Below are 22,919 nucleotides of genomic sequence, written 5' to 3'. Positions count from 1 at the left end.
TGATCATGACCTGAGCCAAAACCAAGAGTTGGGCACTTAACCGACTGAGCCACCCAGGCACCCCGTAACTCCCCCAGTTTTAAGAGCTGCTGTCATCTGGATTTTCTCCCTCTTATTTCTATTGGTTAGGAAATGCTAACCCCTACAGTAGTTTTTACTGAATACATGGAGTCACCACCTTCCTCTCCCATTACAGTTCAGTGCTGGGCTCTTATTTTCTCTTACCTTCCTGGACTTCTGCGCTTTCTCGTTCCCATGAAAGTAAGAGAAGCAAGAGAGAGAAAAGAGATACACTAAACCTCAGCCAGTAACAATGGTTGGCATTTTCCTATGTGGCACCTCCTTTAATCCATCGCAGCTCCACAACTTAGATAGTATCTCTGTTTTTCCAAGTGAGAAAAGTGGAGCTCAGAGAAGTTAGTCGTTCCTACAGCCTATAAATGGAGGAGCCCACATTTAAATCTGTGTTGAATCCAGTGTTGGGGAGGAAGGTTATTTTTCTCTTCTTTTTTAGGTTCTTTGGCTGCCCTAATAATTATACTGATGTGAGACAGTAAAACCGAAGAAAAACAAATTTAATGTAGTACCTGTAGGAGTTTCACGTAGACATGAGAGGGTCAAAGACGGTCAGGCAATTGAGGCTTCGAGGCCATCCTGAGCTAAGGCCAAGGGGGCTTCAAAGGGAAGAAAGCTCATTGGAAGATGAGAAGAGCAAATGTTCAGTAAACAAATGTTTGCCATGCCATGAAGACAAATCTTTCTGATGTAAAAAGTTATCCCTGGTAATAGCTCTCTTCTTGGTACAGGCCCCCTATCTAAATTCTTTTAGGCTGTTGAGGGGGGAGTAAAAAGCTTCTTTTGAGTCCGTCGGGCCCTGATTGCCTCCAGCTCAAATAATTCCCATGTCCAAGTGGCACATTCCTGTGTGCCAGCCTGCCCTGAACCCCATCACTAGAGCGTATTTCCTTCGCAAAGCCTTTCCAGACAGAGTACCTGGTCATAACTTACTAACAGCATCACCTTTTATAGCGTGTAACTTATGTTTCATTATTATTCTCTATCCTCCAAACATATGTTCTTATCCTAGTACAAATTTACAAATGCACATATGTTGTGTTATCGTCTCAAGGCTGTCATATTATCTCATACTACGATAGAGTGCAAGAACAATTGATACATTCATTAACTCATTCACTTTTTAAAATAACAGTTATTAAACTTGACTATTGTTAGTGCTTTGCTAAGATCTGGAATAGCGGTTCTAAGTTCTATCTTCACATTAGATTCTCCTGGGAACTTTTAAAAAATACCTGTACCTGGTCTTGGCAACAGAAACTTTGATGCAGTTAGTGGAGGTGGCAGAGGGCACAGCAGTTTAAAAAACTTTCAGGGATAGGACTTGCTATCGCTGTTTAACAAGCCCTCTAGATGTTTCTGAGGCAAGCTAAAGGTTGAGAAACACTTTACTGAAGACACAGGATGAATAAGATGTAATACTTGCCACAAAACAATTCTCCTTGGTCTCAAGGAATTCCCAGTTGTTTAAAATATGCATTTTAATTACCTAGCACAGTTCCATAACCTATAACTTTAGTTGATAATGACAGCATTATTACTACTTAAAAAGTGTGATGACTCTCATCCCTTCTTGGACAGCCATTAAATGAAGCGTCTACAAGAAAGTAGCGGTCAGTGAATAACATCTCTTAACAGAAGTTTTATGAACCTTATGGGTTCAGCTGAATTGTCACAGTGGTTTGTAACATAGTCGCCTACAAAGAAAGAGAAGGAGAGAATTCTGAAATACAAAATCTTAAAGGATACATGTTTCCAATGAAGGATTTTAACGTGGTGTTTGTGCTGTTTCCATTCTATTATCGTCAATGTCATGCTTGCTGTTTCTCATCTTTATTAATGTAGCTTTTTTTACAGCTTTATGACAGCATAGTTGACATACAATAAACTGCATGTACTTAAAGCTCTTAATTTGATCAGTTTGGGCTCACGTATAGAGCAGTATTATAAAACAGCTGCGGGGGACATCCAGTTCTATTACAGGTACCTCTTAGTTGTGCGGTTTTCCCCCTCCACCTCCACATGGCAGGATGGGGCTGCAGAGGAGGTTTCCTGAGGAGGTAGCATGAGCTGAGACTCCTAAGACAACTAGATGTCAGCCCAAGTGGATAAAATGGGGCAAGGTTGTGCTGGGTGGAAATAAAGCCCATCTCGTCTATGTGAAGTCTAGCTCCTTGTGGTTGTTGCTATGTATCATCACATAGGGTTTAAAAATACCTATTAAGCCCATTTGTCTCTTGAAACTCCAATTGAGGAAGGAGGAAAGGAGCTTAACCACTAGAGAAATACACCACACTGTTACCGACCGTAGCAATCCCAGTTTCCGTGTCTGTGGGTAGAGTCTCCTGCATGAGGGTAACCTGTTTAGCTTTGACCACCCATCTGCTCTCGGATGCACACTTCTCTGCTGTGTGTCTTATATAGAACAGCTTGCATAAAAGTGATATTTTTGCTTTCGTAGCAATGGAATCTTATTTCTTGCCTTGAACTCCCTTTTAATTTTTTTTTCTTCTTTTTCCTGAACAAATCAGTATGTCCCTCAATGTTCATTTGTCATTCCCTCCCTCCCCCAGGTGCTAATCCTGGGACTCTACTCTGTGGCTTTAAGTTCTCATTCTTTCTTCCATTGCAGGTTGGCTCCATGAGTTGGGAAAGAGACTAGAGTCTCCATACTACGGCAACAATACCTTGGGGGGCCCGTCCATCCGAAGTGCCTATATTGCCGCTCTGTACTTCACTCTCAGCAGCCTCACCAGTGTTGGGTTTGGGAATGTCTCTGCTAATACAGATGCGGAAAAGATCTTCTCCATCTGCACCATGCTGATCGGCGGTAAGGGAAACTCTTCTTCATAGCAAGACAGGGAACGAATATCTGCCACAGGATTTCTGTTACGTTTGTTCTGTCCTGAAACGCATTTAAATGGGAAGAGTCAAAAAGCGCTAATTAGAAAATCGGTGACAAACACTTTAATATACATAGAGATTAGCAATGAAAGTCTGTGATGTCAAAGAATTCCATTTTCTGGACAGATGAAGAAGTAACCGTTTACTTGATGACCGATTTTGAAAGGGCAGGAACTTTGTTTTCATGTAAATTATAGGAGTTTGAATTGCAGGTGTATGTTTGAAAGCCCATTTGACAGTCTCAAACACAGTGTTATCAAATTTTATTAATACTAATATAGTGAATTAAGGATGCTTGCTAGATCACTTAGTTAAAAATAAAAACAAAAACAAAGAAACACACCCAATAAATAATAAATAATTAACATTTTAAACTTGTTTTCATATTCCATTTTCTGTGCTAAATGCTTCAGTACAACATCCTGAGTCATTGTCTATAGGTTAGGCACGATTCCTGTCCCATTTAACAAACAGACAAATTATTATACTATTGTCCCTGAGCTCCAAACCCGCCTTCCCTGTTATGCTTTGTCACGCTGGAGTTTGGATGCTGCAAACCTCACTTTTCTTTGCCGGCCGACTTCAGTTGCTTCTGCCGGTAGGGGCGCCAGAGGGAGACCGGAAAGCAGGAGGTGGAGAGAGGGGACTGCTTGCTTCTCAGGCGAATGATGTACCTCAAGCGGCAGAAGTGGTCCTCGTGTTCAGCCGCCTCAGGCACTCGCAGAACCCGCCCCATTGTATCTTCTTGGAGATTCCTGCATCAGTTGGGAGCGCCCCCACATCCAAAGTCGGGCCTTCGTGTCTTACGGCTCCTCACCGCTCCTCTTTTGGGCCTTCGTGTTCTGCTAAGCCCCCTTCTTCCTTTTGTTTTTGCATCTCCAAGGACAGAAGCTCCTTCCTGCAGTTATTATAGCCACGTTACCGCTATAATCTCTTTTTGCTCGTTTAGCTCTCTAGCCCCAGGAAAACCAGTTCTCTACAGTGAATTTCCTCTGTTGAAATATTTAGGTTCATTTCCCTTTTCTAAACCGCCTAACTGATACAGGATCCACACTGTTATTATCCACATTTTTCAGATGATATATCTAAAGCTTGGAGAAATAAAGTAACTTTCCCAATGCCGTACGATCAGTAAGGAAAAGAGGCAAGGTTTGAACCCAGATAAATGTTTACTTCCGTATATAAATACATATTTGGAAACTTACCAAATCACAAGGCTTCTCTCATGGAGTCGTAGGAGATGTGGATATTTACCTGGATCGAGTAAACATTCTTCTTAGACTGGAATTCTTTTTTTAAATTTTTTTTTTTTTTTCAACGTTTTTTATTTATTTTTGGGACAGAGAGAGACAGAGCATGAACGGGGGAGGGGCAGAGAGAGAGGGAGACACAGCATCGGAAACAGGCTCCAGGCTCCGAGCCATCAGCCCAGAGCCTGACGCGGGGCTCGAACTCACGGACCGCGAGATCGTGACCTGGCTGAAGTCGGACGCTTAACCGACTGCGCCACCCAGGCGCCCCAAGACTGGAATTCTTAAAGCAGGGTTCTATCAGTATTTTCTGCCCCATCACCGTTCTCCCCAAAAGCCTATTTTACCATGTTCTTTTAATGGCCTTAATCCCAGCTATCCCTTAGCATTTTTGAGCCTTATAATACAGGATGGTTCCTAACAGGTTCCTTGCGTGGGAGATGTCAAATGGCTGTGCGGGGCTTTAAGAAATGACTCATCCAGCTTATGGCGAAATCAAAGTATAAAGCCAAGCCTTCCCTCAAGGAACTTATGATCCAGTCTGGAAGAGATAGGCTGAAAGATGTGGAAAGAGCTATACTAACACCAGGCAGTAAAGCTCTACGTGCCGAATCCGTTAGGAAGTTCCGAAGCAGTGAGAAAACAAGGGCCAGGGATCGGGAGAATTTCTTGGAAAGGCTGTGCTGGTGACAGAGCTGCTGAAGGGGCATCCTGGGACTGCAGCAATTCTAACAGTCTTGGCTGATGTACGGCAGCAACAGCCTAGGGAGCAGAGAACAGGAATTCTCATTTTCCGAAGAGCTACAATGTGCCAGACACCGTGGTGGCTGTTTTATACCCAGTATTATGACTTCTATAATTGCGAGTCTCCTTGATTGCCCATCTCCCAGCTTAGCAAAGTTACAGGCATTTTGCCAATATACACAGCTTATACTTATTTAATATTTGCCCATGTTTCTTCTACTCCGGATGGAAAGGTGGGGAAATGCTCAAATGTTCAAGGATTAACCTACCGATTTGACGTTTGAAGAATCTGCTTAGATAATTGAGCTTTTATTCTCTATTGATCCACATAAAATATTGTGACTGGTCCTGAATCGGAAATGGCATAAATTATTCCCTGCTGTTCACTGTAAGTAGAAAGCAATGCTGGTCACAGGGCCAAAAGATATGGGAAGTAATCAGATGATGTTACTTTGTCACTTGTTAAATGCTCATTGATCACATCATCCTGGTGCAAAACCGGTGCTCATTTGTCAGTGGCTTTAAAGCATTTGGGTGACTTGGACAGCACTTGGGAAACCACTGCTGTTGAATGGCAGACGGCATCTAAGTAACTTGAATTTATTAGTTAAAGCTTCCCAAATTTGTGTTTGTGGGAAACAACTCTGTATTACTGTGACAATTACCTTAGGCTAGAAGAAAGGATGTCTGCATTTTAGTATTTTCTATTTAACTAACTATTTGTATGACCTTGAGAGCTAATCATAAGAGCTCATAATATGGAACGTGTTGCTCATTTAATTCTCCTAACACCATGAGATAGAAGTTACTAACACCTTCATTTAAACATAAAGACGTGGAGTTTTAGTGAGTCCGTTGCCAAGATTCACTGAGACCTAGCAAACTTCTTACACAATATCCATGTTATTATATCCTATGAGTTGATTTTATTCACATGATTTCTACAAATATTCAGAAATAATTTGTTTTTTAAAAATTTTAGGTATATATTCCTAAGGAATCAAGTCTGAGGCATCTTATTAGGAATCTCCACCCAAGGCTGATGACATTACTAATGACAGGGATGCAATATTTACTACAAAAGCAGGCGGCTGCAATCTTAAATGTTGCAGGTGACTGCCCAAACCCCAGATAAATGTCTAGGGCAGAGACATTCACTGGCTGAGTGAGGAGGAGGAAGGAAGGGGAAGCTTCCGTGTGAGCATCAGTAATTACAGTGTGTGCTAACCCCTGATTTATGGGAAGACGATTAAAAACTACCAGAGACATCCAGCAATACTAATGAGAAAAGGAAAAAAAAACATATCCGGACAATCTTGAGATTTGAGAATTTTGAGAACACCCAAAACAAAAGTAACCTTAAAAGCTTCAAACAACTATTACAGTTAATAAGTGAATGTCGTAAGGCTGACGGGTACAAGTTCAATATGCAAAAATTAATAGTATTTCTATATGCTAGTGCCAAACAACTAGAAAATTAAATGTAAGAAATGATTACAGGGGCGCCTGGGTGGCTTAGTTAAGCGTCTGACTTTGGCTCAGGTCATGTTCTTGCGGTCTGTGAGTTCAAGCCCCGCATCTGTGCTGACAGCTCAGAGCCTGGAACCTGCTTCCGATTCTGTATCGCCCTCCCACTTACTCTCTCTCTCTCTCTCAAAAATAAATAAACGTTTAAAAAATGATTATAAAAGTATCAAATATGTAGGAAAATCTCTTTTCAAATGTGTAACTCTACTATACAGAAAACTACAGAGCATTAGTGAGAAAATTTACAAGGGGAGTAACAGAAGGATATACAATGATGATGGTTTTAAGACTCAATATTATAAAGATGCCAGTTTTACCCAAATTGATCTAAGGATTCAGTGCAATGCCAGCAAAAATTCTAGTAGATGTGTGTCCATGTGTGTTGGTGGATATGTGTGTGTGTGTTTGAAAAATGACAAGCTCTTTCTACGGGTTAGTGGAAATGCAGAGCTAAAACTAGCCAAAGCAATTGTAAAGAAGAACAAAATTGGAAGATTTGTGCGACAGTTATGAAGATGTACTGTAATGTTCCAACAATTAAGAAAGCACATGTTAGCCCAGGAACAAATAGGCCAGTGGAATGGAAGAGGACAGAAATAGGCCCACACTCGTATGGACATTCTATGACACAGGGTACATGCCGTACGAAGGGGAAATGATTCTTTCAACACATGTTGCAGGGTCAAATGTATATCTGCATGTTGAAAAACAACCTAGACTCCTCTTAAAACTGCATTAAAATTAATTCCCGCTGGAGCCCTAACCATAAAGAAAAAGATGGGTAAATTGAACTACAGAATTTGTATTTTCCAAGACATTATTTAAGAGTGTGAAGAGGCAATCCATAGGATAGGAGAAAGTATTTGCAAACACTTATCTGATAAAAGGCTCGTACCTATTATATATAAAGACTGTCTACAAACCAGTATGAGAAGACAACCCAAAAAGGCATAAAACCTTTAAGAAGTACTTCACAGGGGCGCCTGGGTGGCTCAGTCGGTTAAACGTCCAACTTCGGCTCAGGTCGTGATCTCGCGGTCTGTGAGTTCAAGCCCCATGTCAGGCTCTGTGCTGACAGCTCAGAACCTGGAGCCTCCTTCTGATTCTGTGTCTCCCTCTCTCTCTGACCCTCTCCCCATTCATGCTCTGTCTCTCTCTGTCTCAAAAATAAACGTTAAAAAAAATAAAAAATAAAAAAAGAAGTACTTCACAAACAGAGTCCCATGCCAAATAGACAATAAAAATATAAAAAAGGTGTTCAACGTCATTTATCAAAGCCTTGTAAATTAAGATCAAGATTAGATAGCATTTATATTCGCCAGAATGAGATACTTAAAAACAATGACAACATGGGGCTCCCGGGTGGCTCAGTCAGCTAAGAGTCCGACTCTTGATTTGGGCTCAGGTCATGATCTCTCAGTTCGTGAGACTGAGCCCCTGATCTCGCCTCACGCTGACAGTGTGAGCGTGCACTCTCTCTCACACACATGAAATAAATAAATAAACCTAAAAAAAGAGAGAGGGGCGCCTGGGTGGCTCAGTTGGTTAAGCAACTTACTTCGGCTCAGACCATGATCTCAGGGTTCGTGGGTTCAAGCCCCACATTGGGCTCTATAATGACTGCTCAGAGACTGGAGCCTGCTTCAGATTCTGTGTCTCCCTCTCTCTCTGTTCCCCCCCTGCTCGTTCTCTGTCTCTCTCTGTCTCTCAAAAATAAATAAACGTTAAAAGTTAAAAAAAAAAAAAAGAGAAATGAAAACTAAGCAAAGCTTATAGATTACAATAGAATTCACAACTGTGGTTACCTTTGGTAATGAGGCTGGTTAGTGTCTGTGAAGGGGACACAAGGGAGGCCTGGGGTGCTGATAATATCCTATATATTCATCTGGGGGGTGGTTCAGTATAGTGAGCTGTACATTAAATATTTGTGTAATTTTCTTGATGTGTCATTGATATTAATTTTGCCTTGTAAAATTATAATACATGAGCTAAAAATAATAACCACCAAGTGTGGGATGGGAAGGTAGGTAGCAGTGAGCTGAGTTCTCACCTTTCATGGCAGGTTGTTTTTAGGTCTTATCTCAACTTGATGAGCCAAGCAATAGAAGTAAAATTTTGTTGTCTAAAATAGTGGTAAAAACCACGAGACCTAAAATAAATAATTTTAAAAGATTCCCTTTGGGGAGTGGGGTGGGGGTGAAGGGATGGGTTTGGGGCTAAATGCTTCAGAGTTCATTTGCTAAGCCAATTGCTTATGATTACAAAACTTTTTACAGAAAGTATCAAACGACCAGAGGTTCATTTCAGTGCCATAAATATTTATGGCACACATAAGTTATGCCAGGCACTGTGCTATATGCTGGCGAAACAAAAATGACTAAGTCATGATACTTTCCTTCGAGGAGTTCACAGTTTAGTAATGGAAATAGGAACTTGGGCAGATGATGTTCTTTCTTTTCCCACTTTAATTTTTCCTATTATAATGCACATTTAGAAAAGACTGAAAAATCCACGGAGAAATTAGAATTACATAAAATCCCATCGCCAAAAGACAGTCTTTGCAGTCTTTTTACATATATATAGCCCTCTTTTTGGCAACATTTCTATCAATTCTGCATATTGTGTTTGCCACCAAACAAAATATATTAGAACATGTTCCCACACTTTAAAAGTTCTTCTATCACACTTGGTAATGGCTGTCCAGTAGTCACCTAACGAATAGGTTCCAATTGATGGGCCCATCGGCTCAAGCTCAGAGGTTAGATAAAGCTTCCTAGCGAAGGTGACTCACCACTGAGGACATGTCCGGTTTAAATGAGGCATCGTTGTCCCGAAAAAGGTAAAGTGAAATTCGTAACAGTTAAGGCTTTCCTTGGGTCCTCTCATCCTATATATATATTCTCCTGACATAATTTTATTGGACCCATATGGGCTATGGTGTTCACAAATTCAGGCTTTTTTAAAGACGTCTACACTGCCATTTGAATTTGTCATTTAGGAAATTGTTCTCACTCTGTTTTCTCTGCCATCTGCCATCCACAACCCAGTGTACTCTGACAGGAGTGGAAAATTCCAGGTCAGTGAGTAGGTGGGAGAGAGGAGGAGGACAGCTAAGATTACCCAGAGCCTGAGCTCTGGTCTCCTTTTATATCAGGAGCAAACAGTCCCTCTGTAGACTCTGAAGGCAATGCGAAGTGGTTGGCTAAAGAACTCAGCAACGATGTTATACCTCAGGAGAGCAATGTTGCCCAAAATCCAGAGAAAGAAGTAGGGAGCGAGAAAAAAAGAAGGAAGGGGATGGGAGAGGAAGGGAAGAAAAGGGGGAAGGGAAAGGAGAAGAATAAGGAAGAAAAAGGAGACAAAGAGAGAGAAAGCCAGGCAGCCCTTTAGGAGGACTCTTTCACCGGAGGTCTGTTTACATTCTTCTGAGATCCCAATTATCGAGCTTCCTCCAAGACCTGATATTAAGGCGAGATTTTACAAAATGCATTCTATACAAAATGCCTACACAAAGCAAAAGAGCCTCCCACACACTCAGCAGCAGCCCCAGCATGCTACTTTAAGAATTATATACGTCAGATTTGCTAGGAGTAAAAGGAAAAGTGAATGATAACTTCCAAACTGACCTGGATATTGCCATTCTTGAGTCAAACTTTCATAGCAGATGGAATGATTCGGCCTGAGAGTTATATATATGCTTCACCGGTGTGAAAATGATAACCGGTGACAGAGAGGCAAAATACCTTTGGAAACTGGAAAATTATGGAAGTTGGGGTTTTATTTTTTTAACTACCTAAATTAGAAGTATTTGCCTATGCTGAAATGAGACTTTGAAATTATGGTGACTCGGATATAGACTGGGACTTTCCAACAACACTGAGAATGCTACAATTAATCCAGTAATTCATTTTATTGATGATGTACAATCAGGATGGTAAACGGTCTGAACATATCACTTCTCTTACTTTAAGTGCTCTACACACATTATAATTAAGCAAAGCAAAGTTAAAATCATACACGTAATTAAGGAAGGCAGTGTTAAAATAAATGAAATAGAATTGTTCTCAGTACTCAGTTTAATCTCGATGAAAGACCATTACATACTTTTACAGACGGTAGGGCCTTCCACACACCGAGCCCATAAGTATATTAACTGAGCCTGAAATTGGTGTTTAATTTCTTTGACTTGGAGCAGAATCACTTCTCTTCTTTGCTGAGTGTTTATCAGAAATAGAGGGCTCTTCTTCCAAACAAAATATTTGACCCCAGAGCCACTGTGCTCCTACAGAAGAACGGATCTCAATTTGGAATTTACCAAGAGCCATTCAACAGTAAGTTATTAGGTAATGCACATTTTTCTTAGGATAGTTTTGACCTGTTGGAAAACATTTCATTTTTGAAAACTTGGGGAGAATATACACTTGCTTACATTTGTATAGAGCAGGAACTGACTAAATATTTCTTGAATTTCTTTCATCAAGAAGTCATTCCCACTAACAACCACTCTTAAATATTTACGAGGTTGCTGGAAAACCTTGCCTGAGTCTTTCCCCCCATATTTTACGCCACGGAGTGTGTTGAAAATTCATGATTATGCTTTTCACTATCATGGGGAAAAAGAACATAAATTGAGCACCCGTTTTTCACATAAAATATTAGGCACTTTAAAAAATATAGATTTATACTTAATATAATTTTATATTTAAATAATAATAAATGTCATATTTATATTTATATAATATATATATTAACTCTTTAAATCTCAAAAAAGCCCTATGAATAAGGGACAACTATGCCCATTTATATATAAGGGAACTGCATCCACGTATGGGAATTATGTATCTTCCCAAGTTCACAATTAGGAAGTGCCAAAGTCAGGTTTCATATCCCGATGTGTTTGATTCTGAAGTCCATATTCTCTCTGCAACATTATATTCCTCCTGTATGTAGACCCTAAGTTTAACCCTATTCTAGTAACTTTTCCAAAATATTGAGGGTTTCCTTATTATTACCAGCTGTCTTTATAGACTTGGTGATCCTATCTTTCATAGAGAAATGATGATATATAACCTAAAAGAATTTTAATTCCAATGTTAGATTAGATCGAAATTAGTATGCCAGTGATCCATACATTCTGACAAATGTAGAGGAAAGGAAGAATTTTATTTGGGGCTATCCTGAAATAGGATGGAGATTCAGGAAGATAGATGCAGTAATATGTTGGTGTTTTTGCATAAATGTATCCATTTTGATGTAAGAAACTTTAACAGAGCTCCTTGGACATTGAGATTTTGGTACAGGGACACTTGGAGAGCTCCTAATAAACAAACTACTAGATTTGTAGTCTTTTTTTTTTTTTTTAACCAAAAACTGCTGGGCTGAAATCTGAATATCTGAGACTTGATCTGCCCATAAATGTAACTATACCCAGCCCTCACGTCTTCCAATGTCACAGCCCCAGGCGGGTCGAAGACCTTCTTGGACTATCTGATGGCATCTGCAGGGGCCATTCCAGTTCTGTTTGGCTGATGACTATTTAGTGCAAATTCCTGTCCTGAATTTTCTGATTTTAAGATTTCTGACCACTCCCTACATTGGGCAACTCCTAGAAATCCCTTTTTTTCTGGTAGAAGACCCATCTCCAATCCCCACCAACTGTTGAATTCGTGTGAACCAAGTTTTCTATCTTATTATAATCGGGTGGTGGTTTCAGAAAGGGGACGGTTCAGTAAGAAATTGGGGATTAACGAAACCACACTGAGATATCACCTCACACCAGAGTGGCTAAAATGAACAAATCGGGAGACTATAGATGCTGGAGAGGATGTGGAGAAACGGGAACCCTCTTGCACTGTTGGGAATGCAAACTGGTGCAACCGCTCTGGAAAACAGTGTGGAGGTTCCTCAAAAAACTAAAAATAGATCTACCCTATGACCCAGCAATAGCACTGCTAGGAATTTACCCAAGGGATACAGGAGTGCTGATGCATAGGGGCACTTGTACCCCAATGTTTATAGCAGTACTTTCAACAATGGCCAAATTATGGAAAGAGCCTAAATGTCCATCAACTGATGAATGGATAAAGAAATTGTGGTTTATATACACAATGGAATACTACGTGGCAATGAGAAAGAATGAGATACGGCCTTTTGTAGCAACGTGGATGGAACTGGAGAGCGCGATGCTAAGTGAAATAAGTCATACAGAGAAAGACAGATACCATGTATTTTCACTCTTATGTGGATCCTGAGAAACTTAACAGAAGACCATGGGGGAGGGGAAGGAAAAAAAAAAGTTAGGGAGGGAGGGAGCCAAACCATAAGAGACTCTTAAAAACGGAGAATAAACTAAAGGTTGATGGGAGGGAGGGGAGGGTGGGTGATGGGTATTGAGGAGGGCACCTGTTGGGATGAGCACTGGGTGTTGTATGGAAACCAATGTGAGAATAAATTTCATATTTAAAAAAAAAGAAATAGGGGATTAAATATAATCTGACTGAGAAAGCTCATCAAAACAGGAGTCCTATGTATATGTACCACCTGGTTCTTCTCAGGATGGCAACATAACACTAGGCAGAATACCAGTTTTCCTCTGTGAATGTATTTGTTTCTTTAATGGTCTCAGATTTTTTGATATCTCCCTTAAAATTTAACCACGGAGTAACCACAGAGCCAAAGTGGGGTTGGCGATTGGAGCCGTATTAATCTCAGCTTCAGATTGCTCAGAAAATCCTCAGTTACATTTCTAACCACTTTCTCCATACCTTTATTAATAAAAATGTGTCATATTTAATATCATAAAACTAATTTTAAGTGATGGCTTAGGGGAAAAGACTAGGGCTAACCACTTAGACTAATTTTGAAAATGTATTTGTTATTATGATAACCACTGAGCTATAACTTTATAGTTTATTTTATGAAATTATATTAAAATTATTTTATCATGGTTATTAAACTATACCTGTTAAAAATGTAGATGCGAAAAGTACAAAATAAAAGTTTGTCCTGGCCAGAATGGCAGGTAACGGATTAAGTGTGGGTCAATTTTGCCTATTACTGAGGATTTTTGGAAGATATTTTTATTCTGATTGATTTTAACTCTGATCAAAATGACTACGTTAGGATGCAGTCTATGGCGAAGTGGCTGTACCAAAACGCTTGTACCAAAACAGCTGTATCAACATGGCCACATCAACATACTCTGCTGAATTCAGGATCTATAAACTGTAAATTTAGACTTAACGGGTGAGCCCCTCCGTCATAGTTCTCTCCCATTGTATGCTGTGTTGTCTTCTCTAGCCTTGATGCACGCCTTGGTGTTTGGAAACGTGACCGCGATCATACAGAGGATGTATTCCAGATGGTCCCTCTATCACACTAGAACTAAGGATCTGAAGGACTTTATACGAGTCCATCACCTGCCCCAGCAGCTCAAGCAGAGGATGCTCGAATATTTCCAAACAACCTGGTCAGTCAACAATGGAATAGATTCAAATGAGGTAATGTTCATTTCTCATGCTGAGGTTTTCAGGCAGAAAGCACATATTCTTGGGTAAAAGCAAGGTGCTCAAATTCAGGTCTTGGAAGTGAAGTACACGTCTACCAACTTCCTCATCCCTATTTTTTAATCCCTCGCGAAACCCAGTCTATCTTCTTTCATCTGCTTTGGCTTATGTTTTCATTATGCCACTTTGGATTGACCAGTGTTTTATGTTAATTTGCTATTCTGGTCAATTGGATTGCCTAACTTTCATCCTCATTGGCCCTCTTCGGAGGAACCAATTCTTATGACTACTAAACGGTGTCATCTTGGAATTGAGATTACCCAAGTTAACGTGTGCCTTTAAAACCAACAAAGTAAAACCGAAAATATCTTCCAGCACACATGTTATCTGTAGACTCCCAGGAATACTCCAGACCACCACTGTAAGAAAGGTATCCTATAAATCAAACAAACGTGCTACAACCGCTCCCTCCCAATCAAGCTAGTAATCCATACTTTTAAGTAATTATTTGGTTTCTTTTCTCTTCGTGTGATCATAATCTAGAGGAAACACCAGTGGGCCCAAATTCCATATCTTCTGTCCCGAGTAGGAGTCTTTGTGAGAAGCATGTCACAGTATGCCATACGTTTTCATTCCAGAATCTTATTAATGTATTCTACTTCCCCGGCCTTATTATCAGCTAATTTTTAATTAGCACCTAACTGGGGTCACAGTCACTAAAAAAAAAAATCTCTCCAGGACTATCACATACATATAGTTCCTCTTCTATACTCTTATTGGTCAAACAGTGGGAAGAACACCCCCTTGTCTTGCAGAGTAAATCAATTAGACTAGACTTACCCCAACTTGATTTCTTCTTTCATCTTGACAGCTTTTGAAAGACTTTCCAGATGAGCTGCGTTCTGACATCACTATGCATTTGAACAAGGAGATCTTACAGTTGTCCCTTTTTGAGTGTGCCAGCCGGGGCTGCCTCAGGTCTCTGTCTCTACACATCAAAACCTCTTTCTGTGCTCCGGGGGAGTATCTGCTGCGTCAAGGAGATGCTTTGCAGGCCATCTACTTTGTATGCTCAGGCTCCATGGAAGTTCTTAAAGACAGCATGGTGCTGGCTATTCTTGGTACGTCGGAGTTGAAAAGCTTCATGAAATTTTACCCTAGAGCATAAGTTAAAAAGAAAAAAAGGGGGGAGAGGGGTACTGCTATTGTGAGTAAGAAAATTCTGGATGAATATATGGAATCAGGCAAATTTGAATGGATTTAATTTGCCAACTCTGTATTATTATTGTTCTGCCACATACTGAGTTTCCACATTCAACATAGCATTTCATTCTTGTTAAAAATCCAGCAGTATTGGGGCGCCTGGGTGGCTCAGTCAGTGGAGCGTCACTCTCTTTGCCCCTCCTCTGCTCACATAGGCATGCTCGCTCTCTATCTGGATTCATAGTGCTGGATTAAAAACAAATCCAGGGGCACCTGGGTGGCTCAGTTGTTTAAGTGTCTGACTTTGGCTCAGGCTACGATCTCACAGTTAGTGAGATTGAGCCCCAGAGCAGGCTCTTTGCGGTCAGGGCAGAGCCCGCTTCAGATCCTTCGTCTCCCTCTCTCACTCTCTACCCCTCGCCCACTTTCTCTTGCGCTCTCTCTCCGCAAAATAAATAAACATGAAAAAGATTTGTTTAAATCCAGCAGAATGAATATTAACCCTATTTTACAAATGACTAAACAGTATGTTCACTTCATTTGTCCCAAATAACATAAGAAAATGAACACAGTTCTTTCTGATTCCTAAAGCCAGATTATTAGTCATGATGCCTGCTGCCTCTTAGTGAAATAGCTGGTCAATTTTAAAGGGGCATTTTTGTATTTTTGTGGAGAACAAAGTCAGAGGAGAACATGAAAATGGCTCCATCTGTGCTAGAAATAACACAAAAGTGATTATGCACTGAAGATAAGCTCTCATTGCAGTCACTAACCCAATATTGTCAAGGTGGCCATAGGCCTCTTTTTTATTTTTTTTAACTTCCTCAAAGAAAATTCACAAGACAGTTTGTGAAGATTTTGTACCACAAAACTGACTCCCAACTTTTAAGACCTAATTGGTGTTCATTGAAATATAAAGGTCAGCTGACAAAAGGTGTCACGTAGAGTGAATATAGAAAAATTCCTACCCACAATTTTATGTGTACTTCTTTTGAAATCACTCGTTTTTTGTTTATTCAAATATTTATTGGGGCTTACGAACGTATCAGGTTGTGATCTAAATATATTTTGAACACCAATGTCGTACGCCACTGTTTAGAATTTGTGTTCATAAAAAGGGGCTAATTTATATTTAATATATTCAAGAACTAAGATTTAGAAACAGCCTAACCGTTTACAACATATTTTTACATATCGGGTCTTGCTTAAGCCTTCCTAACACAAAGAGACAGATAAGAGTGGTGTTTTCTGTTTTTTCCAAAGTCAAAGCTAACCTAGGTTTTTTGACTCTATCTCCGGTGCTCTTTTCTACGTCTAAGCAATGCCTATTTTTCTATCTCATCCCTATAAGCCTGCTATCACTGGATTCTAGTTTGTAAGCTTCAAGACAGATTATACTTTGGAAAAGGAAAGGAGAACTAAAATTTAGAGACTCCCTAATATGAGCCCGGTGTTTTATATCCATTATCCAATTTAAATCCTACTGCCCCGTTAGGTTGGTGTGATTATCTCCAATTAAAGGGGAAGAGTGGAGGCTAGGGAATAGTGAAATAAACAGGTGCTTCCCATTGCTTCATGTTTACTCAGTCGGCCTCGTACCAGGGAAAAGGTAGGGCTTGCCTTTCAGAGCTTTGGCTCAACTCTTGACTCACCCTCTTATGTTTTTCTCCTGAACAGAAAAGTACTGACAGAAGAGCGACTGGGTTTATTTTCAACTTGGCCAGTTCATCATCAGTGTTAGAGTGAGGCTCTCTGTGCTTGTGTGTTTTTAAGAGACTTAACATTCCTGCTCATTTCTCAACTCTGTGAAGTTAAAGGCCAATCATTCTTATTATTTCATGGCTCTACATTACAATTGATCATTATTTCTGAATTTGCTTCAAAAACTTAACTTTAATCATAGCATACCTTTCCATGGGCTTTCTTAGGACTATGTAAGTTTTGTAGCCTGCCTATTGACATAGCCTGCTTTTAAAAGGGCATATAGTTATTTTTCCAGAACTATATGGCTTCATATGCTTGTAAGCCAAAATAATGCATGATGTTTAAATACATATGATGTGGTTTTTCCCCATAATTGTGCTGAATTTTTACATTTGGTAACTAGCAACGATACTAGGAATGGAATATGAAGGCAACCGCCATAACATTAGAACATAATAGGTACAAATGTGATGGCTTCTAGGTAATTAGCATTGTTTGTAATACATAATTCAACTGGATTTTCTTATTTAAAACATTCTACTCACAGCTGAAAGATTTAATCCGTTGCCTTTTGCTCTTGGCCCCGATTTCCTCCATAAATTATGATTTTCATGATTAGCATTTTCACATATTCGTTTCCACAACATCAAAAATGATTTAAGTGCAAATTGCCACATGACCATTCTAAATACTCCTGTGTGGTATTGGGACTAAACCCAAACAAGGATAACGAATTATTAATATTTTATCCCTGTGATTAACATTATTTCAGTGGAGATTGGGTATTTTACTTTCCCTGTGGTAATGTTGTCTTATAGGGCCAATTAAAATCAATACTGACTTTGATACACTTAAGCACATGGCTTCACATTTGATCTGTAGATATTTAATACATGTTCACTCTGCCAACAAAATGAATTAATATATAATGCTGTAGCGAGGAAGTATCACCAAACAGCTGTCAAGCCATAACTTATTCAAGCACCTCAGTTGTCCAATCAATACATGAAGGCATTTCTTTAAATTTTTTTTTTCAACGTTTTTAATTTTATTTTTGGGACAGAGAGAGACAGAGCATGAACGGGGGAGGGGCAGAGAGAGAGGGAGACACAGAATCGGAAACAGGCTCCAGGCTCCGAGCCATCAGCCCAGAGCCTGACGCGGGGCTCGAACTCACGGACCGCGAGATCGTGACCTGGCTGAAGTCGGACGCTTAACCGACTGCGCCACCCAGGCGCCCCAATGAAGGCATTTCTTAATCTGATGCCTGGGGAGGCAGTTGACATAGAGGCAAGAATTTGTTATGGGGGTAGAAATTGTTTGCTTTGCACACCTTCATTTCATGTCCTGGTAATTGTGTTTTTCCACCAATTTCTTCATTGTTGTTTAAAAGAAAATGACAAAGCACTGATAAATGTGTTCTTCACGGATGGTGTTAGTCTGCCTAATTATAATTAAACATGTTATTGCTCTAACCTGGACAGTTTGCAGATGCATCTCATCAGCTACCCCCACCCCCTGTGGAAGAATAACTGGCTAGCAAATATCAATAATAGAATTCTGAAAAATGGAAGTAGTAAGGGACCATAGAGATCTTGCTCTTCTTTTAGAAATAAGGATACCAGGACTTAGAGTAATTAGGAAACTTAGATGTAGGTCCTAATGCATGATAGTGAGAAATTCATAAGACCGTACAATCAGCAAGGATGCAAACCATGTTGTAATTTACCAGTGCTCATCTTGCCAGGGCTCAACAGTGTCCACAACACATGTCAGTGTTTCATAAATATTCACTCAATGAATAAATAAACTGGAATTCTTTCTAGGATGCCAAGTTTGGCAAGATGTTGGTGGTGTTTTATAGCTGGGGTCATTGTGGCTTAAATAGCCATGCTACAGTCACCCTAGGTAGGAAAGTATGATAACTCTAAAGTCATTATAGGGGTTTCTGGGTGGCTCAGTCAGTGAAGCGTCTTTGTCTCAGGTCACGCTCTCGCGGTTCGCGAGCTCAAGCCCCGTGTCAGGCTCTGTGCCGACAGCTCAGAGCCCGGAGCCTGCTTCAGATTCTGTGTCTCCCTCTCTCTCTTTCCCTTTCCCACTAGCACTCTATCTCTCTCTCTCAAAAATAAATAAACATTTTTCAAAAATGTTTAAATAAATAAAGTCACTCCAAACAGCAGTTGCTTCACAGAAAAATGTAAATCTTCTTTGTGGCAAGACACTGCATCGTGATAAATTCTCCTGAGATATACAAATTTCGAAATTTGCTGTATTCAGAGCATCTGGGCTATATATTTACATCTGTGCCCAACTTTGAGTTTTTGAGCACTAATTTAGATTTCTAATAAAATATGTAAGAAACAGAATTTCCAAGGTTAGCGTTATTGGTGACAACATTTAAATCCAACTTGACTTCTCTAGCACCATGTGGCTGTTTACTCCCTTAGCATCTGTAAGTATAGATTTTAGCCCTGTTTTTTCTTTGGCCAACTAGGCTCAATTTCAAAGTTTAAATTTAATGTTAATTCAAAGATAATATTTAGATGTAATCCAACAATTTCCAGATGTTCAATTTTTATCTGTTACATATTTATGAACATTTCAGGTGTTCATGGTTAATTTGGCATGTTTCTTTTCCTGTGAAATTCAATAAAACAGAATTTTATTGAAGTCTGGTACAAGTCAGAGGCTTTGCTTCCTGAAATGCTGGGCACGATAAAGGAATGAAAATGTAGAAGTTAAAAACTTAATTGAATGGAGGACAGGGCAATTTGTTGTATACCATTCCAAAGATACTATTTGCTTCGTGGTTTTTCTGTCGATCAGTTGTTGGTTGTTGATTCCCTCTGAAATGGAGCAGGCGGCCATTAAAAAAATAATGAAATTTAAAGCCCATGCAGAAGGACAAAGCAAAGAAACTCCTACGTTGTAGCCGTGAATCTAATGCCAGTATCCTCTGTGAACTTAGGTCATATTATTTCAGCATTTAACCTAAGTTTGTGTGAGAACTGAATGGATTTTCTTTCATGTTTCTCACAGGGATGCTGATAATGGCTGTGTCTAAAATCTGAAGCTGTAATCAGGGTTTTTTTGTTAGCTCTTTACGTTTATGCTCACCTTCCTGCTAAGCGAAACTGATTCAAATCAGTTGAAAGATTTTAAAGATTCAAATACATTGGCCAATATTATCTAATCGTAAACTCAAGGAAGCCAGCTAGTTCCAGGCAGGTGAATCCAGCCAAAGACTGATAGGCTGAGGTGTTACACGCAGAGCATCAGGGGTGCTGGGTGTGGGGTGGGCACAGGCCACCAAATGGTGATACGTCTCTCTCCCTGCAGTGGCACAAGCGAAAAGCTCATAGCTTTTATTTACTCGCTTTCTTTTTTGATGGGGAAATTGGGCTTTCACACTGTCACAGAGCATTAGAACTGCAGCTTATGTTTTACATTTTTATGTAGTAGATTTCACCGTCCATGACGCGCAATACTTGATGTCTGCCTCCCAGTTCTGAGCAGAGGGAGGCAGGGCACGCTCACCTTCCTCGCCCTCCTGTCTTGTAGACATGTTTAGAGGTAGATGAAACAACCTGAGTATGTTAGAAAGCTGATGATGAATCCCACCTTACTGTGTTAGAATGAAAATTAGTAGTAATACACGTTTGATGGTCTTGTTTCGAGGCTTTTTGCACTCAAAAAAATCAGAGCCATTATTATGTCCCTTGAAGAGTTGAGGCAACTGTGACACAGATGTCAACTTCTCTGTCTAAAGTCATTTATGGGATGCTGAGGGACTGTCTGGAGCCCATCTGTGACCTAACAGTTCCTAACTCTGGCTCTCCTAGCCCTTACCCCCTAGACTGCTGTTCTCGCTGGGAACAGTTTTGCCCGCCAGGGGACATTTGGCAATATCTGAAGGTGTTTTGGGTTGTCACCACTGGGGGTCGGGGATATGAGCTGCTGCTAAACATTCTACTGTGCAGAAAACCCCCCACCACAAAGAATTACCAGGCCCCGAATCTCAACACCGCTGAGATGGAGGTTTCTTTTTCCCTTGTGGTGTCATCTCAGCCAAGTGATGCCTATAAGTCAGATGAGGTCGCCAGTCTCAGCTTGCTTTTCTTTAAAATTAACCTGTCTCGGGGCGCCTGGGTGGCGCAGTCGGTTAAGCGTCCGACTTCAGCCAGGTCACGATCTCGCGGTCCGTGAGTTCGAGCCCCGCGTCAGGCTCTGGGCTGATGGCTCCGAGCCTGGAGCCTGTTTCCGATTCTGTGTCTCCCTCTCTCTCTGCCCCTCCCCCGTTCATGCTCTGTCTCTCTCTGTCCAAAAATAAATAAAAAACGTTGAAAATAAATAAATAAATAAAATAAAATAAAATAAAATTAACCTGTCTCTCTTTTCACTGTTTCAAGGGAAAGGAGACTTAATTGGAGCAAATCTATCAATTAAGGACCAAGTGATCAAGACCAACGCAGATGTGAAGGCTTTAACCTACTGTGATCTTCAGTGCATCATCCTCAAAGGACTCTTTGAAGTGCTAGACCTTTACCCAGAATATGCTCACAAATTCGTGGAAGATATTCAGCATGACCTCACATACAACCTTCGAGAAGGTCACGAGAGTGATGTAAGTCTCACTTCTAATTAGTGCCAAGACCTAAAACATGGGGCCTGGAGATCATTTATAACAGTAAAAAGCATATGTCATGACTTCACTTGTAAAGGTCTCTGAATGAATAAGGTATGATTATTCGACCACTAGTCGAACAATGAAATAATTAGCCAGAAGTCAAGCCTGCAGTTTGTTATCAATGCTCTAGGAAAGTATTATTTGTAGATGACCTCCCTTAATTCAGCGTCTTTCCTGTTTATTTTCACGTGCTTCTAACTAGACTCCGTTTCAGTGATACATAAGATTTAGCTACCAATGTGTGATTTCTCCCGAATGTCAAGATTCAGCTAGAAAAATGGCTCAGGGTTTGCTATGTTAGTAATTGTTTACCGTTCCACTTGCTTGTTACGGAGTTTGCTCAAAAATAATCTTTTTGTTAACCAGTACCCAAAACAGTCTATCTTAAAATGACTAAATATGCATAAAAGGATTCAAGCCAAAGATTGTCACGCTGAAAGCATAATGAGTATTTTATGAAATTATGTATTTGCTGCATGTTTCAGTTTATACAAACAGCTTTCCTAACAAAATAGGTACTATGCTACATCCTGTGATTAAGCTGATCACGAACATGACTTCATTAGATGTGTCAGAGACACAAATGATTTAATAGGAATGATTATTGAAAGGCAAGCCAGGGCATGCATAGCATTCTGTAACAACAAAGGCTTAATCTGCTGCCTTGAGTTTTGTCCCAGATATTTGCAATACTCCTTTTTTTTTTTCCCGAGGAACTATTGTTTTGACTAACCCATATTGTGCAGGCATTTTGTTAGGCATTAATAGTCCTCACTTTGGAGACAGAGAAAGGATACAAATTGTATATTACTTCATCTTGGTTGAGGATCTCAAATGACAGTCAATATGTAGATGGCACACCATTCCGAAGTTCAAGATTAACCAGTTTTAAATGTGTGCTTCTCTCTGTTAACGGTAGCCAACAGCAAAGGAGGTATCAATATTTGGGGGGAACTTACTTGTGCTCTGCACTCTGCCTAGATAAAGCCTCTCATTTAGTGCTTGCGGTGACTTTTTAAGGTAAGTATCCATCAATTTTTATGGAGCAGAAAACAGATTCAGAATGGCTAAGTAACATGTTTATAATCTCATGGACTTGTAGGGACAGAGCCTGAGCACAGATATCTGTCACTCTAAAATCTATACACTAACTGTTGGTTACATTGTCTCTTACTGAAGACACTTCCATATCTTCCAGTTCAACAGATGGACTTTTAAAACAACAGGTGTCTTTTGTAGTCGCTACGACAGCCTAACGTGACAACTATTTTTGAAAAGTGGAGGTGTGCTAGAGGAAGCAATTGAAGAGGAAAGAAGAAA

The 22,919-nt window shown here is 40.1% G+C and overlaps 1 protein-coding gene across 1 annotated transcript in view; it reads left to right on the top strand.

The window, feature by feature from the left end:
- KCNH8 (potassium voltage-gated channel subfamily H member 8) overlaps positions 1-22,919 on the top strand; it is a 355,709-nt gene that overhangs the window by 279,428 nt on the left and 53,362 nt on the right. The window contains exons 8-11 of the mRNA XM_058729774.1: positions 2,708-2,905; positions 13,800-13,999; positions 14,877-15,126; positions 21,322-21,536. Of these exons, the coding sequence (XP_058585757.1) occupies positions 2,708-2,905; positions 13,800-13,999; positions 14,877-15,126; positions 21,322-21,536 (863 nt within the window). The remainder of the gene's footprint in view (positions 1-2,707; positions 2,906-13,799; positions 14,000-14,876; positions 15,127-21,321; positions 21,537-22,919) is intronic.

This window comes from Neofelis nebulosa, chromosome 5 (assembly GCF_028018385.1).
Source record: "Neofelis nebulosa isolate mNeoNeb1 chromosome 5, mNeoNeb1.pri, whole genome shotgun sequence".
Classification (NCBI taxonomy): domain Eukaryota; kingdom Metazoa; phylum Chordata; class Mammalia; order Carnivora; family Felidae; genus Neofelis; species Neofelis nebulosa.
This window is presented reverse-complemented; position numbering and strand designations above follow the sequence as displayed.